The 18,589-nt window shown below is 41.8% G+C and overlaps 2 protein-coding genes across 2 annotated transcripts in view; one reads left to right on the top strand and one right to left on the bottom strand.

Moving 5' to 3' along the window:
• The window catches only part of ppm1e (protein phosphatase, Mg2+/Mn2+ dependent, 1E), an 82,405-nt gene extending 81,747 nt beyond the window's left edge, over nt 1–658 (bottom strand). The window contains exon 1 of the mRNA XM_041800770.1: nt 231–658. Within this exon, the coding sequence (XP_041656704.1) occupies nt 231–415 (185 nt within the window). The 5' untranslated portion in view covers nt 416–658. The remainder of the gene's footprint in view (nt 1–230) is intronic.
• A 7,373-nt stretch (nt 659–8,031) lies between these two features.
• smg8 (SMG8 nonsense mediated mRNA decay factor) lies at nt 8,032–16,643 on the top strand. Its single transcript, XM_041801810.1, has 5 exons — nt 8,032–9,318; nt 10,389–11,292; nt 11,962–12,107; nt 12,482–13,354; nt 15,151–16,643. The coding sequence occupies exons 1-5, from the start codon at nt 8,695–8,697 to the stop codon at nt 15,361–15,363; spliced, it is 2,760 nt and encodes a 919-aa protein (XP_041657744.1). The 5' UTR covers nt 8,032–8,694; the 3' UTR covers nt 15,364–16,643.
• The last annotated feature ends 1,946 nt before the right edge of the window (nt 16,644–18,589 follow it).

Here is an 18,589-nt window from a genome sequence, read left to right on the forward strand (position 1 = left end):
TTGGCGTTGGACACACCCAGAGTGGTCTGAAGCAGGTGGAGCGGCTGGAGGCTTGATAAAAAGTGGACCCGGTCGGGGTCGCAGCCCGCTAACCTCCGCACAGCTTCACTCAGTGTTACTAACGGTCAGAACAGACAGTCGTTAAGCTGCCACAGTGAGTTCATTTTCACAAAAAGACGCTAAAACACACGGAAACAACAGCATGCCATGACAGAAAGTGTTCACTTAACTATTTGTAGAGGTGCTGAAGACACAGGTCCAGACATTCCCCCTCCACCTCGTCCTCGGTCACAAGGTCCGACAAGGGGCGCAACGGCACCGGGTCGCTCTCCTGCAGAGGCATTCTCATCTCCCGGAGGAAGAGCTCCAGGAACCGTCGGAAGGTTTTCTCCTCTGCTGCAGAGCCGGCCATCATTTCTCATTCCTGGACAGACAGAGACAGCTCCGCCCGTCAGTAGCAACACTAACTTGCCGGGCTAAGTAGAGTCTAACCGAACTAACTCTCCGTACACTACCGGGCTACCTGAGTGAATGTGTGCTACCGGAGGAGCGGAGCCGTTGACAGCCGGTGTGTCAGAAAACAAGCAGACCTGGCGGGATGGAGGGACCGTGGCGTCTACGCTTACACTACCGGACTCGACTCGCTGTCAGAAGCCGGACTGAGACCCCATTCAGAGCCGAGCGAGAGCGCGCGTCGCGTTATCAGGGATTTCGGATGATCAGAGGGCGGTGACGTCAGAGAGGACGTAGCGGTTTAAATGTACGGCGTGAACGCGCACGCAGCGTCGTCTGACGTCTGACCTTTAGAGACACGCAATTAATGAAGGTGGCCTGTTTTTATGTCTGCGCTCCTAACCGTTAGATATATTACCAAAAGATTTTTAAAACGAAGTGTCGCACCACTTGAACTAAGAATACAATAAAACCAGGACTTCAAATGACATGGTAATATATTAAAATCACACAATAAGGCTTCCTGAATCAATTAAATTTCTACCTTTTTATTTGTTTTTTTATTTAGCCATAAAATCACATCGCGTATCGTGCCATTGCAAGACTTACATTAAATAAAAATGCCCTATTACATCATAACAAATTACACATGAATAATTGTGTGCATGGGCTGTCTCTTATGTAACCAGTACTTTTACTTAAAATGTGGCTTTTTTCTTCGAAAGAATAGGGGTAAATTACTGTTTCGGTTAAAAACGGAGTAAAATTGTACTGTTAGAACACAGGAGTTGACATGATCTACAGCTTTAAAGCACTTCTGCTGTTTTGTGGTTAAAAAGATTGCATTGACTCATCTCCCTACTGTGCATAGACCTTTCAAGAATGCTTTTGCTTAAGTCTTTTCAAAATCATTGTTCTTATCTTAATATTGGTGATAATGTATTTGCAAAGTATTTCTAGTCATAAGGATTCTAAATTACCCAGCTTGCTGACTTCTACATACCAGAACATTTTGACATTTTACAACACAGTGATAATGACTGCTTTTGGGACTGATCCGGATCACCATCTGGATCCAGGAATTTTTTTAAAGGATTCTTTACTATTGGGAGATAGGGCTAATGGCGGAGCTCTACGTTGTTACCACTTTACACCAGGAGATGGCGGACATGAGTAACTTCAATCCCAGCAGCATTTTTGGTGTGCTTCTATTCAAAGTTTTGGAGTTTATAGAGTTTGAAAGATGCACGCCCGGTTGAGGAGACAAGTCGGAGCGTAACAGAGAGAAAGACAGCGAACTGTAGCGAGAATACTCACAATGCTGGGCGGAATAGTGGAATATTCACCCTCTGCCATGACTTCCAGTCATCCAGTGAGACCATGGGTGAGACTGTCAGTGCACCTTGTGGCACCGGCAGGCAACGCTTCCTCCATGACAGTCCACCTGTAGCGAAGCCAATGCTTTTCCTCACCATGTTACCACTCCACCGCAGAGGGAGTTATTGGCAAATGCTGTGGTGGGGGGCATCCAGGGACAGATCCAGGAATTCTTTAGAGGATTCCTAACTATTGGTAGATAAGTCTAATGGCGGAGGTCTGCGCTCTCCGAGTGCTTTTCTAGTTGGGTATGTTCATGGAAATTTCGGGGAATCTAACTGGGAATTGGGGGTTAGTGGGGATTATTTGGGTATTTTCAAGGTCAGTTTGGGAATTGTACTTTTGGTCCTTCACTTTGAATAGTTGAGGTAGGGGTAGGGGCTTGAACTTTCTAGATATTTTCATGGAAATTTGGACATTTTGGGGATTATTATGATTGGGGAAATTTTTCGTGTGTTTTGGTAGAGTTTTCTTAACACTCTACAATGTCCTTTAGCAGACGCTTTTATCCAAAGTGACTTACATCTGGGACTGGTGTTCCTGGCTTTAAGGACCTTGCCCAAAGGCAACTGGACACTCATGAACCTCCAACCTCCCATACCACAGCCAGCAATGTAAACCACTGACCTAACCAGCTGCCTGTCTTTCAAGTCTCTGGGAATTTCCTTGAATTTTCAGAAATTGTCATGGAAATTTTGAGGAACTTTTTTAATGGAAGGTTTTGGCTGTAGGATTTTGGTGAATTTTCATGTAAATTTGAGCAGATTTGTTTGGATATTTTCAGGGGGAATTTGTGTTTGCGAGTTGTCCTTTGCGGGTTTTTTTGTACATATTTGGGGAGGAGGGTTCTTTAAAATTTTCAGAATTCAGTGGAAATTTCAGGGAATTTGGGTGATGGGGGAATATCTCATCTCAATGTCATTTTGGAGTATATATGGAATGTATTTGTACATTTCAAAGAATTTAATCAGAAATTTTCAGTGCATTTGCTTTGAAATTTTTAGGTATTGGCTATGAAATATTTAAGAACTGTCATGGAATGTTTAGGCTTTATGATAAAGTTTCACTGAAAAATTTGTTGAATTTTTAAAGAAATTTTAAACATTTGTTCTAAAAACCTGCTAGTTGCTGTATTTTCTGCAGAAACAGGACCTTCAGAAGGTGTTTGAACATCATTTTTGGCCACAATAGTTCCAGTTCAGAGAACATCCCTGTTCATAAAAAATATTTTTGAACTGCTACCATTTTTATGAAACATATTTACAATCTATGCGCCCAAATTAACTGACTAGATTTTCTGTTATGCACAAAATTAGATTTTCAATCAGGTGTCTCGTGACTAATGGCTGTGTGAAAACCTCAAATTGTGCATGCCTTTAATACTTTTTTACAGTTTAAGGAGCTATTTAATTCTGCACATTACTAACATCCAATTATCCTTTATATATGTATTTAGCACGGCTGTCTTAGTGAAAACTACAGTGCATTCATGTGAAACTGCTGCAGTGGCGAGCCAGTGTGTTTCCTCCATGTATGCTCTGAATTTTAACAAATGAGCAGCCTTCATTATCTCAGGGTGATATATATAGTAAGTGATCATGTGACCTGTCTCAAAGGCTTTTGGCTGCAGCATTGAAAGTCTTGAATAACTGATGAAGAAGAATGATTGCATGAATGGTCACATCGAATGCACAAAGACGTGCTGAAGTGTGCTGCTGTTATTTTTCAGTTTGTCGCTTAGCATGTACAGATATAGCTATATTTGCACCTTCTAAGACATGTGGGTCTGTTTTAGCTGTTAGTTTATTTAAAGACCCCCTGAGAATATACACTGAAAACATGCTGTGGTTATAGTGGCTTCAGTTTGTATTTGACCATCTCAGAAAAGGTTTAAAAAAAAATGAAGATTACTTGACAAAAGAAGTTTTTTGTTCACGCTATAGTGAGGGGTTTGAGATGACTCTGTCCTCATGTATCACATGTTATTCTTTTACCTTGTCTTCTCTCTTTTCTCCTAAAAACTGATAGGCTGTTTGAATCCTGATTCACAGTGTGTTTTATTCTTTGTGTAAGAAGGCTCCCGGGGTCTAGAGTGATAAGAAACAGATAAATTGTTAAATTTGAACTTGTGCAAAGTGCAGAGTGTTCTTCCTGAGTACTGCCAACATGTCCTTGAGCAAGGAACCAACCCCACAATCTTTGTGAACAGCACTGCCTCACTGACATCCCCTCCATCAGTGCATGTCCACTGGATCTGTTTAAACCTTAGTGTAGCTATATAGTAGGTGCAGCAACAGTGGAGGAGTTGAATTTCCTCTTGAAAGAAGAATCTAAAATCTAAAATTGATAATGAATTCTATTAGAAATCAAGCTGTTATGATGTACCTGGGGTGGAGCCCAAAGAGTTAAATATCTGGGGCTTTCCCAAACTTTTGTTACCTTGCAAAGCAGATGGATGCGCTCGTTTCTGTGTTTCTCACTGACAAATCCATCTTGCAAAGTTCCCATCTAAAGATGGGTTGTTGGTGAATGAGCCAGTTCAAAGAGCTGGCTCTTTTATGTGAACAATAAGAGCCGGATCCCGTTAGAGAGACATTTTATATTTTTAGAACTATTATTATAATCATTATTATCAGTATTAGTATTAGTATTATCATTTGTATATAGATTGTGTGTGTCTGACTGTTATTTGATTGATTAGTAAGGATGATCTTTTATGCCCTACCACAAGCACACCAAGCATTTAGGACTCATGTTTGATGGTGGAGCATTAATGTTTTCTGTCAGGTGTGTCATTAATCCCAGCCAGTGAGCAGATTCCATCTGACCCACAAGGTGTTTTGGGGGGACAGTAGATTTTGAAAAATAACACAATAATTTCATCAACTTAAAAATTGAGCCTAGTTGGGGTAAAATACCTGCCCAAATATCAATCATGTGTTATAAAAATTGCTAAAATTGGCAGATCAAATGGAGCGAAACTAGGACCTAAATGAAGAGCTGGCTGTTTTTGCTGAGCCGAGCCAAATGAGCTGGATCCCTGAAAAGAGCTGAAATCCCCTAACCTGACACTCCAGAAGCATTTGGGAAAGGGCAGAAGATTTGAAAAAAACCCTGAGTGTGATCAGATGAACGTTCTGTCTGTCACATCTTCACGGGCCAATCAGAGCAACAAAACACGGGACGTAGCCGCTCCTTAGGAGTAAATCCCTAGAGAACTGCATAACGCGAAACCATGGCGACTATAGACATGTCAGTACATGACTTTTGTCATTTTTGAAAAAAAACAACTCACTGCTGTTGTCTGTTCTTCTTTTAACGAAGAAATGTCATCAAGTTCTGATAAAACTGGTGCTTTAGCAGCATCCACGCTCATATCATCTGCCATAATTGCACCGGCCTCTTGCTGCTGCTTGTTTACGTCACGACTCTGCCGCACCTGAGAGTGCTGCCAGTCGTCACTGATTGGTCCTGTCACTTTCCTCCTGGACCCAAACGGTTCAGACAGGAGCTTTGCAAGATGGATTTGCCAGTGAAAAATAAGAAAACAGGTGTATCCATCTGCTTTGCAAGGTTAGAAATTCCCATCACTACCACCATCTGAACCGTTTGGGACCAGTTAGAAAGTGACAGGACCAATCAGTGTCGAGGGGCAGTAGTTTTGGGCATGGCGGAGTCGTGATGTATGTAAGCACCGACAAGAGACCGGTGCAATTATGGCAGTAGACATTAGCATAGATGCTGCTAAATCGTAAGTTTAAATCAGAACTTGACGACATTTCTTTGTTAAAAGAAGAAAAAGAACAGCAGTGAGTTGTTTTCTTTTCAAAAATGACAAAAGACATGTACTGACATGTCTACAGCCGCCATGGATTGCGTTATGCAGTTCTCTCCTCGGTCAGGGCTGCGTCTCGTGTTTTGTTGCTCTGATTGGCCCATAAAGATGTGACAGACAGAACATTCATCCAATCACCCTCTGAGGTTTTTTCAAAGGCTCTGCCCTTTCCCAAACACTGTCTGTGGGAGGTTTACCACATCCATCTGGCATGTCAGGTTAAAACTTTGGAGGGTCTGGAGACAATCACGTAGAATATCTTTCCTTATCAGTTTCAAACACTATTTTCAAGCCATCTTAAATATAGATGTAGATTTAAAATTCATAATTCCAACAAATTTATACATCCTGGGCAAAATTGATACAGTTCAACTTAATAAAAATCCTATCTAATTATTCTCAAAGTCAGACAGTAGTTTATAGTGGAATGCAGGATGCATCAATGCAGCAGTTCAACATCTGTATTGTATGATAATGGCCCTGTTGACAAAGTTAGGCTACCTGGACATGATGTGGCATGAACAGAAATCAGTAGCAAGTGTTTATCTGTTGTGTCTGATAAATTTTAATGCTGGCATCAGTTAACAGCTGAATCAAATAAGATATCTTTAACTTTTGAAAATATTGTACTCAAAATAGTAAAAATGTACTCTTCTTTGTGCATTTATTAGCAGTGGCCACCTCTGCTGGAGTAAAACTTCAAACACACTCAGCTGCCATCACTCACAGTCAATGATTTCATATTCAGCAGAAAGAAAAACAAGATGATGATAGAAAGGAAACTAGCAAAACGCAGGTTCATGTACCGGCAAGAAAGTAAAAATACGATAAAAAAATTATTCCTAAGAGACTTGTCAGTGAATTTGAAAGAAACTTGGAATGATATCCTGTCCTCAGATGATCCAGTCAAAATGTTTTATGCCCAAAATCAATAAAGTACAATAAATACAGATGAATTTAGTAAAAACATAAAATGTTCTCAGAAAAATAACAGAATTTGCCTCGGATAACTGAACATCTGTTGAGTTTAATGAAACACAGGGATCATTCCTTAAAAACCCACTTAAATCAGGACTAGCTCATGACAGAAGGAACTTTCACCGTCTTCATAGTAGAGTTGTCAATGACTTGTCAAGCCGTTTTCAGATTTTCAGATTTTCCTCTCATGATGTCATGTTGGGAATAAGCACCACCCCCAGGTTCAGTTGTCCCTCCCCGCTTGGGAAAAAATTTCCACCGTCTCCTCATGAGCCACAGCTGAGAGGAGGATCAGGAGAGCCACATCCATTTCCTGAGAGGGGCGGAGTCAGGGGGCGGAGTCAGACAGCTAAGTAACATTTAAAGCCACAGACACAGAATAGTTCATTCTGAGCAGGGCTGAAACAGAGGGGTTTTCAGACATGCAAAAATCCAATACTTTAGTGACTTCACAGGCATGTTTTGGGGACCTCTGAGACCAACATAAAATAGTCTTAAAAGGGTAAGATATGTCCCTTTAAAGCAGGTTATAAGACCAAAGTAGCAAACTACAGACCCATACATTTTCTCCCCTGATAATCTCCAAAGTCACAGTGAGAGTCATTTGTGAGCAGCTGATAGCTTATTTTAACACCAATTATTTTCCTTTGCATCCTAACCAGTTTGGTTTCAGGAAACATTAGTGATCAGCCCCTGATCTGTCCAGAGGTACAGATCCAAATACGCAGATGACACAGTTATCTACACCCATGCCAAAACAAGAGAACAAACTGCATCCAAACTCTCTGCTGCATTAAACAAGGTCTCAGATTTGCTAACTAACGTCTTATGAGCAAAATAAGACGTGAGTAAGACATGAGCAAGAATGTAGGTATGTATTTTCTGTTTGGAGAAATAATACACCTCCACCTGATGTGGCTGTAAAGGAGAGGTAACACAAATTGCTGAACAGTTCAAGTTTCTGGGCATGACAATAAACTCCGATCTAAATAGTAAGAAACATGTAAAAAATGTCTGCAGAAATGTAAGAACTAGCCGTATGAGCTTCAGACACGTCAGGCATCAGTTACCTTTAGCTGCTGCTGAACTATGCATGCACTCAATGATTTTTACCCACTGATCTTATTGTGTCATAAGCTGGTCCCAGGCTGGAGCAACCACTCTAAACCCATCATACATCCTCTACAAACGATCACTGAAAACTCTTGATAAAAAAACAAGGAGCAACCACTCCTGTAACATCATTAAGAAACATAACGTAATGACCTTTGACAATTTTCTTTATTATGCAGATATGTGTCAGATGTATAAATTAATTCATGATCAGGCCCCACCACCACTTAAACAATGAGTGATACTCTGCAAGAACAATCTTAGGGAGCCAGGGCATCAGCAGGAGGAGAATGTTCGGCTAAACTTAGGAAAACTGTGTTTGGATAATCTGCATTTTCAGTCTGAGCAGCAGAAAAGTGAAACTCAATTCCTACCCATATCTGCAGACTGCACAAACCTCAGTGTTTTTAAAAGTAAACTGAAATCATAGCTCAAGGAAAAACAAGATGTGATCACTGATTTAAACCTGTGAATGCACCAATCATAAAGACAGTGAAATGTCATTTTTAATGTGTTGTCTTTAGTGTTATTTTATTTCATTTTTTCCTGTTTTCTAAAAAAAATAGGAAGAGCTTAATTCTATAACAGGGCAAACTGTGTCTTACATAGAGTAACAGACATTTTTAATAAAGTTTGAAATATTGACAAATCAGATATCAGCAAAAATATAGTTTATCTCTTCTCTGTAGCGTTTCCTTTCACCTTTACTTCTATCTACTAAGCTTATAACTGCATTCTCACACTAACTTGATTAAACAGCCTTGACCTATTTATATGGTAATGTGTATTAATTTAATCGAGGTAGTTTTATAATTAATTTATTAAATTCAGGGGAACCAAATGGCGACTATTGCACCGACGCGGACGTTTTAGCTCGCGAACCCGGAAGCGCTCCCGGAAACGAGTGCGTCGTTGTTTTCATCCGCTCTTTTTTCAACATGAAGGAAGCAAACATGGCTTTCCCTGTCAGTATAGGGACCCTCCTTCAGTCAGACTTCACAGAGGACGCTGCGTACCGGGAGGACGGTCTGTGTATCGTGGGTATTTTCGGTAAAGGCGCCATGCAGCCCGGACCTCTGAAGGAGTCTCTGGTGAACAACCTGGCGGACAAACACATCTTCTCCCTGTTCAGCGGAGCCGAGGACGGCGGCACCCCGGACAGCCACATCCAGGCTTTCTACCAGCAGGAGAGCCGGGTGCTGTACCTGCTGCTCTCCTCAGTCTGTGACAGCCAGCAGCTCCTCCGGGCCTGTCAGGCTCTGAGCACCGGGGCCGGACACTCCGACGCCCACGAATTCTGGAAAGGCCTGGAGCGACAGCACTGCCTCCACCTGCTCTACATGTTCTCCGTGTGCCACGTCCTCCTGCTCGTTAACCCCAACCAGACCTTCGATGTGACTTATGACCGGCTCTTCAGGGCCCTGGATGCCCTCCGACAGAAAGCCCTGCCTCTGATCCGAGCTGCCATCAAAGACTGTCCGGTGTCCAAAGAGTGGAAGGTGAACTGTCGGCCCTGCCCTCCTAGGCTGCTCTTCGTCTTCCAGATGAACGGCACTCTGAAGGTCTGGTCTTTCATTAACTTGTTTTCCCGCTGCCTTGGAGCCACAGACACCCAAGGGTCCAAAAATCATCAGCTGAACTCAAGTTTCTCCCACTTATTTGGGATAAGTAGGACCTGATAATTTGAATAAAGAAGACTTGAATTCAGTTTTTAAAAAAACAAAAATAATGTCGACAAAAGTTTGCAGGTGGACTACAAAGCTTTAACAAAATTTCCACTACAGGTTCTGAATTTCTTGAACATTTTTGTTACTGATTTTCTTTATTAATTAACTTTTTAAAAAGTACCCCAATATTTCTTGAGTTATGCCCCAAATGTTACGGTGGAACTTTACATAAACAATCCAATAAAAATATCCCTAAATGCCACACACATTCCTGAAAATTAACTTTTTTCTCCAAATTTCATTTTAAATTCTGGAAAATTTCCCCTATCTATCAAAAATATTTCAGAATAGTGATACAAATGAGGATGACCTGCATCTCTATTAATACCATAAAGGTGTCTATGGTAGTATATATGGTATAGTAGCGGCAGATTTACATTTTCTTTCTTAAGAGCCCAATTCCCCCCAGAAAGTTGGGTTGCTGGGTAAATGTAAATAAAACCAGAATGCAATGATTTTTAAATCTCATAAACCCAATTTTATTGACAATAGAATATTATAAACATAACAGATGTTGAAAATGAGACATTTTACCATTTCATGAAATATATAAGCTCATTTTGAATTTGATGGCACAAACACATCTTTAAAAAGTAGGCACTGCTGTTAGAGCTGTGATGGCCTTGTAGAGTAGGCAAAGTAAGGTATTTCTCAGTGTTAGCAGAGTGGACGCTGAGAGCAGGCATGGAGGAGGTTAGCTCTGGGATGCCGGAGATCACTGTTCTCTGGGGAATTCTGGGGCAAAGTGCTGGCTTCTTGCTGCCCATCATTCATCAGTTGATTTGTGGGGTTGAATATTAAGGGTTAAGTGGATTTAGGGATTTCTTTACTTAGCACTTATTCTTTTAGGGCACAAGTATTATGTGTTTGCTTCAAATCAGTCCCTTTTGTTTGTTATACCAAAGGTCTCATCAAACGGCTCAGACTCAGCAGGGAACCCTGACAAACCCAAGAAGCATTCTCCCAGGAGGAGGCTGCAGCATGCACTGGAGGACCAGATTTATCGCATCTTCCGTAAAAGCCGAGTCCTCACCAACCAGAGCAGCAACTGTTTGTTCACCGTGCCGGCCAACCAGGCGTTTGTGTACGTGATCCCTGCCATGGATGAGGACCCTGTGGGTACCTTAATTGGTCAGCTACGATCCAACTGCATCTTGGTTGACCAAGAGTCCACTGCTGTTTTGTCAGGGCCGAGGCGTTACCAGCAGATGCGACGCTCAACTCGGCAGCCCAGCTTTGGGGGTGAATCAGGCAGCGGCTCCATGGGCAGTCAGCTGTTGGACTGTACATTGAAGGAGTTTCTCTGGCAGCACGTAGAGTTAGTCCTCACCAAGAAAGGTTTTGATGATAGTGTAGGCAGAAACCCCCAACCTTCACACTTTGAACTGCCAACATACTCTAAATGGGTCCAGGTAGCCTCCAGACTCCACCAAGTCCTAATTAATAACACAGAAGAAGAAATAGCTGATCTGGCTACCAAAGTGCAAAGCCAGCTGAAGGTTTTAGAGGGTTTTCTGGATGCTGACACAAAGTTCTCTGAGAATAGATGTCAGAAAGCTCTGCCTCTGGCTCACAGCGCTTACCAGTCCAACCTTCCTCATAACTACACAACCACTGTGCACAAAAACCAGCTTGCACAGGCGCTGCGGGTGTACAGTCAGCATGCACGAGGTGTGGCTTTTCAGCGATATGCAATGCAGCTTCACGAGGATTGCTACAAGTTCTGGAGCAACGGACACCAGCTGTGTGAGGAGAGAAGTCTGACCGACCAACACTGTGTTCACAAGTTCCACCTGCTGCCTCAGCCAGGTTTGGTCCTTCATTATTTGTTCTTCTCTTCTGTATCTGATATAAAGCTCAGTTAAAAAGTTTATACAGGGGGAGCAAGTGGCCTAGTGGTTAAAGGAGCTCCCCATGTACGTGGGCGGCCCGGGTTCGAATCCAGCCTGAGGCCCTTTATCGCATGTCTCTCCCCAACTCTTGACCCTGTTTCCGACACTATCCACTGTCCTCCTCTGTCCAATAAAGGCACAAAAATAAATTAAAAAAAAAAAAAAAGCTTATACTATCATTAATGAGAGTTTTAAATCTCCACATAATACTAGTTAAAGTTTACTGAACCATTTTTAAATGACCAAAATCCCATGCAGCTGTCTAAATTGCACCCACATATAAGGAACATTTAAGAACTGTAATGTTACAGTGTCATTTAGCAGACGCTTGTATCCAAAGAAACTTACATCTGGGACCTTTTACAAGGGCCTACACTGGATACTCATTGTGCTCTGTCTGGGATTAGAACTGCCAAATAATCTGTCCAATTTAGACAGTGCTCCCTCTCTTATGCAGGCTGGTTCCCCTGAAAGCACCAAGGTTCATAGACTTCAGAATTAAACCAAGATGAAAAATATACACGGTTTGCAGTTGTAAACAGAGGAGCACAAGATTAAACTTGAAATTTTTTATTTATTTCTGCAGGAGAGAAGCCAGACATGGATCGAAACCCACCCGTCCTGAACCACAACAGTAGGGGGCGCTCCACCAGCTCCTGTAACTGTGGCAGGAAACAGGCTCCTCGGGAGGATCCGTTTGACATCCAATCTGCCAACTATGACTTCTACCAGGTCAGAAAACACTCCTGTCTCCACTGAGGAAACACAGCAGAGTATCTGTCTCCACTGCTGTTCAGATATCCCCTGATCAGCTCTTAGAGCATCAATCTGATGCGGCTTGGCTTGTCGACATTTTTGGTTCTCGGCTCGATTTTTTTGAGAAGTACCTTAAATTCAACTTTATTCATTTGTTAAACTGCTTGGACCACATTAACTTTTTGAACCAGGCTATAAGTCTGTATATTTCTGCTATAGAACTGGCTTCTTTAATGAGTGTTAATGTGACCTCCTGGGCCTCCTTTGGCCAAATTCATCAACACCACTGTTTGTTACTTGATTCTCTCATGTATTTGTCACTGATTTCTGTTAACACTGCTCCTCTTCAGATGCTGGAGGAGAAATGCTGTGGGAAACTGGAGCGCATTGACTTTCCCGTGTTCCAGCCGAGCACTCCAGACCCGGCTCCAGCCTCCAACCAGAGACTCCCGTGTGAGGCCTCCGGTGACACAGAGAGGCTAAAAGAGCCAAGCACCGCTCAAAGCCACACACCAGGAGACCCCAGCCTCAGCCTGGCTCTCAGTCTGGGTCAGTCCACTGACAGCTTGGGGCCATACGGAGAAGGAGAGGGAGGTGAAACCCAAGTCCAGCAGAAGAGGCCGAGCCTTGTGGACCGCCAGCCGTCCACTGTTGAGTACCTCCCGGGTATGATGCACTCTGGGTGCCCTAAAGGTCTGCTGCCAAAGTTCTCCAGCTGGTCTCTGGTCAAACTCGGCTCAGGAAAGTCCTATAACTGCCACACAGGTCTAGAGCAGCCGGGCTACCTCCCTGGCTCCTCCTTCCTCTTACCGTGGGATATAGTGATCCGCTCCCGGTCAGAGGAGGACACAGGACTGTCGGAGTCTTTAGATGGGAGCACCTCCTCATGGCCGGCTCCTAATAAGACCCTGGTGGGAAAGAGAGGGAGCACTGGGGGTCTGGGCAGGAGTCGCAGGAGGGATGATATGGCTCGAGTCTTTGTAGGATTTGAGTACGAGGACAGCAGAGGGAGACGCTTCATCAGCTGTGGGCCTGATAAGATAGTCAAGGTTATGGGACCAGGGGGCACCAAAGATCCCGCAACCAGGGTGCTAAACACGGACATGCCGCTCTACATCCCCTCTCCTTCACAGGGCCGCGGTCTGAAGCCGCACTTTGCTCAGCTTGTTCGCCTTTACATCGTTGTGCCTGACGCCCCGCTGGAGATCACCCTCAATCCACAGGTAACCAAAGAGTAGAGTATTCACTACAATTCACTGTGCCAACTTTATTTACACTAGAAGTGAACGATTAATCAAAACTTTATTGGAATTGCAGGAGGTGGAGTGTCTGTGAGGTGAAATGTGTGTCAAAGATCCATTTCAAATACCATTTTAATTATGTTTTTAGCACAGAATACACATATATTTAAATAAATTATCTCTATGCATAGATTGTGAATAAACAAACTCATTATGGTGCACAAGCAGCAGGTATTGGCAGCTGTAGGATAACAGAATACGGCACCATGTTTATATATGAATATCCTTTTTAGCATCATTGGCAACAGAGCTCTTTGTGATTAAAAATGAAGCTGTGACCCTCCTAACCAAGCATGCTGATCCATACAGATAACTGTCAGGGGAGCGCATGGTTTACCACATAGCTCATTGTTCAGCTACATAACTGTCTTCTGGTGTTTAAAAACCTGCAAAAATTACTTTGTCAGGATTTTCTAACAAAAATATGTGAACCAGAAAAATCCATTCCCTCCCACCTCTCTTTCTCCACCTTTAAGAAAATGTGTACTGAAGCAAGCCGTTCTCAGATTCTCCCCTCATGTTGTCATGTGGGGGGTAAGCCCCGCCCCCATGTTCGGTTGGCCCGCCCCACTTGGAGGAAAGTTCCGCCCTCCTCTCCTGATCCTTCTATAAGCTGTCAGCTGAGAGGAATACCAGGAGAGCCACATCCATTAAGCAACATCCATTTCCTGGGAGGGGTGTGGCCAGGGGCGGAGTCAGACAGCTCAGTAACATTTAAAGCCACAGACAGAAACAGCTTGTTCTGAGCAGGGCTGCTACAGAGGGGCTTTAAGATGTACAAAAATCCAATACTAGAGCGTTTTTTAACAACATACTTCACAGGCATGTTTTGGGGACTTCTGAGACCAATATAAACTTGTCTTAAAGGGTAAAATATGTCCCCTTTAAAAACCAAAAGTTTCCTCTCAAATCACTTCAGGGGTTGTTGACAAGTAAGAAAAATAGTTTTAAAATATCTTGGTATTTTCTTTTGCCTGACATAAAAAGTAGAACATTTTTGACTTGTTCATGACTATCTGGACTCTTGAACACTAAAATTGGAGTGTTCTGACATTATATTTTGCATGTAGGAGGCTGTTTGATCTACTGATGTGGAGTTTGAGTTACAAAACACCATCAAATCCAGAATCTTGAGTTGTTAGATAAATGATGGACTCATCATGGAAGACTGTTGATTATTGAGCTCAAACCAAAACAAACTTCAATGAATTCATCTTCAATTTTAGTAGGTTTATTTGTCGTTCTTTCCCTTTTCAGCTGTGTAGTTAAGGTATTAATTTAGGTAAACAGCTCAGGTAACAGATACGTTGGCGCAGGTGTGGAAATTTGTCCTAGACAGTGATGCTGTTTTTACAAGTTCTCACATTTTCTTGATTCTGAGGACAGTTTGGAAGCTTACAAGTGTCGTTTTCTTATATAATACTGTATGTGATAAATCCTGTTATTGCTTATCTTTTTTAGTTTGTTTCAAAATAAAAGTAACGTGGTAGCCTGTCACTGATTTGGCGTTTGTGCAGTTTAGCCAAATGTATAGAAATGTAATAACAGCAGGAGGCTGGGTAAGTAAAACTTAGCTAACAAACTCCTAAATTAGTGAAACACATTTCTACAAAGTGAAATATGAGCTCTCTTGCTGAAGATTTCTGAAGCCTTTTAGCTTATCATTCCTATCTGACATTAACCACTGCCATGTTGTGCTCTTTCCTGTGTTTCTTCAGGTTCAGCCTGGTCCCCCGCCGTGCCCAATTTTCCACCCGGAGCAGACCGATATAGTTTTGCCGCCTGACGGTCTTTGGGTGCTGCGGTTTCCTTACTCATACGTGACAGATCGAGGCCCCTGTTACCCCCCCAAAGAGAACCAGCCGCTCAACAACTACAAGGTGCTACGAGGCATCCTGAAGGCCAGCACTGCTAACCCTCCACAACAGTGAACTTTAACCTTTAGAGTCAGAAAGACCCCTTCCTGGACCTGACCTTATTTATTAACATCCTCTTTTGCAGACTCAGGTCAGCTGATGAACCGCAGACCTCTTCAGACCTTATCTTATCAAAGTCTGGCCTTGACCCACATTTTCCTCCATGACAAGTGTGAAAGTAGTGGTTGGACCATGATGTGCTGTAGACATTCATGGTTCCAATAAATTAACTGTATATTAATATGGATGGGACGTCTTTGTCTGCTTCAATGCAAAAAGTGAAGCCAAAATAACCTTTCTGGGTGAAAAATTAAACGTTTCTCATTTTTCTAACCCTTAAAGGGGAAACGCTCACTGAAATCTCTGGAGGCCACTGCCATTACTGTTTCCAAGAATCGTGCACAACCCCACATCAAAAACACCAAAATATCCCTTTGAATCGGCTGGTTTAGCAGTGAATAACAAATTCAAACCAAAGTCTTTCTAAGAACAAACACTTTTCCATAAATCAGCATCATTGAGACAGAATCTGGTAATGAAAGTTTAATTAGATGTATTTTTATTCTGTAGTTATATAAAGTGTTCTGTCTTCCATCTGTTAACATGGAGGACCTATTTATTACTTATACTCCAGCCAACCAGTAGGGGGAGTGCTAAATATTTTGTCTTCACTCCAAGACGGCTGCCTTCTGTCCATCTTAATATTCAGTTTATGCTCCTAGCATATCAAATCCTATTAAGCACAATCATCACAGTGAATAACTCATTCATCAGTGCCATATTTCCTGCTTTAGGATGATGAAATCATCTTTGTTTTGACACTTTATGTTTACCGCGCTGTGATGGGCATTATTACAGAGCTTTAGGCTGTCTGTTTGCTTCTTCAGGAGTGCCACTCTGCATCTGTGTTCAACACTTTGTGTAACTTTGGGGGAGAAGAAGCTCTGATTTTCACACCGACTTCACACTGTGATTGGACAGCTGTGCTGCGGAGGCGTTTAATCGAGCAGTATGTGAGCTTCTCTAGTCTGTTCTCAATTCAACCATGTCTGTCGCTTTTCTCGTGAAGACTTCGTGTAACACCATTTACTATGAATCATAAATATTTGAAACTTTTGTATGTCATGTGTGAATGCAGACTGGATGCCTCTATGCTGAAGTGTCTCCTATCTTGCCTGTCTATCTGGATGTGTGTTACAGTATAACAGCACACATTACAGCTTTTTCCTGAAATACAGGGCAGTGAAGGGCAACATCATCATGTTTTCTTTGTAAATAAAAATATCTATTGGAAATTCTTTGTCAGTCATTATTATTTAGAATTTTGAGATTTTTTTATGTAGCAGCTTGATAATACAGTCATTAAATTCATTTTTTCTGTTTTTACTTTGTCCCTATGTGGTACTGAGTGTAGATCCATGAGAGAAAAACACAACAGTTACATTCCAGTTGTGATTTATTGATGATAGTGCATGTGTGTTAGATGAGTAGCATTAGTGCTAGCATCCTAGCTAACAGTTACTCCATTTTGGAGCTGAGAAGTGCCAAACTATAACTGGGTTTTAAGGTTGAAATTATTTACTGCCCAATGTTGCCCCTACTATTTGCTACCTTTCATCAGTTTTGCACAATATGCATGCATTTTTTGCCACTTTACACCAATGTTGCTAAATTCTAACACATTTTCATCATCTTTTCCCACCAGTATTTTCCAATTTCAACACATTTTGCCACCACCCTTTCTTCTAAAGATTTATTTTTAAACTTTTATTGAAAGAGGCAGACTGGATAGAAACAGGGACAAGAGAGTTGGGGAGAGACATGTGGGAAAGGGCAACAGGCTGTATTGAACCCACGCCGCCTGCACTCAAGGGTCGAGCCTTAAACCGCTCGGCCATCTGTGCCCCTATTTCTTCTACTTTTAAGTCGTTTTAGTAACTTTTAAACTCTTTCCTCTACTTTTTCTGGCTGTGTTTGCTACCTTTAAACAAATTTGTACAACACCTTTCACCTATAGTTGCCACTGTTAACCCCTTTCCACCAATTTTTATGCCCCTTTTTTTTGCCAGTTTTGACCTAATTTCACTATTTGAGATGCCCATTTTTACCAGTTTAAACGATTTCTGCCACAGAAAACCCATTTTTGGAGTTTAAACCAATTTTTCCACATTTTTGGCACTTAAGCCATTTGTGCAACTTTTTGAGACTATTTGGGAACCCAATTTTTACCCTCTTTTTCCAATATTTACCACTTCCTCTTGCCATTTTTAACTCATTAATGCCATTTTTACCCATTTTTGTCACTTTTTTTGCAAATTGTGGCCCAGAGTTGGTTATTCTGTTTGCCACTTCTAACCAACTTTTGCTGCTATCTGCCCATTTTCCCACATTTAACCCATTTTTGCCACCTATTCCCGATCTTTTCCACTTCTTTTTGCCACTTTTAACTCATTAATGCCATTTTTACCCATTTGTATCACTTTTTCACCAATTGTGGCCCATAGTTGCTACTTCTTTTTGCCTCTTCTAACCAATATTTGCTGCTCTTTGCCCATTTTTGCCACTTTTTAGAAGTCATTAGCCCCATGTAATTGTTTATGTCCTTTTGCCACTTTTTGCCAATTGTGGCACATGTTTGCTACCTCTTTAGCCACAATAAAGTTATCACTTGCCCAATTTAGTCACCTTTTTAGAAGTCATTAGCCACATGTAACCCATTTTTACTCATTTTTAAACTTGGCTCAGTTTCTTCTACTTTATTTTCTAGCGTGTTTTTGCACATTATGAAGTCTGACATTATTTTTTGTTCAGCGTGCCCATCCAGATTGTAAGCATTCTGTTTAAGGAGGTTTATATTCTCAAGGCATTTTTGTACCAAAGCATAAATATATAAACTCATTTTTTGTTGCTTTGATTCGAGCAGTTATTATTCAGGTAAAGAATAAAACATGGTTATCACAGCTTAACTTTAATATGATCCATGATTTTGCTGACCTCCATGAGCCCCCAGTTAGTCTGGGCCAGAGAAAGCTCTCCCCTTGTGGGCATCCTTGGTCACTAGTGATGTTTTTTCAGTGAAAGGAGAAACACCATGCAATAATGATAAATTTCAGTGTTGTTATGTTAGTCCACTAGGTGGTGTTAGAGTCCTTCCTTTTTGAGTAGACCACTTTGGAGATTTTCACCCTCTTAAAACATTTAAACCAGAGTTAAACTGACAAAGACATGATCCTCACTGGTC

This window comes from Cheilinus undulatus, linkage group 12 (genome assembly GCF_018320785.1).
Source record: "Cheilinus undulatus linkage group 12, ASM1832078v1, whole genome shotgun sequence".
NCBI lineage: Eukaryota > Metazoa > Chordata > Actinopteri > Labriformes > Labridae > Cheilinus > Cheilinus undulatus.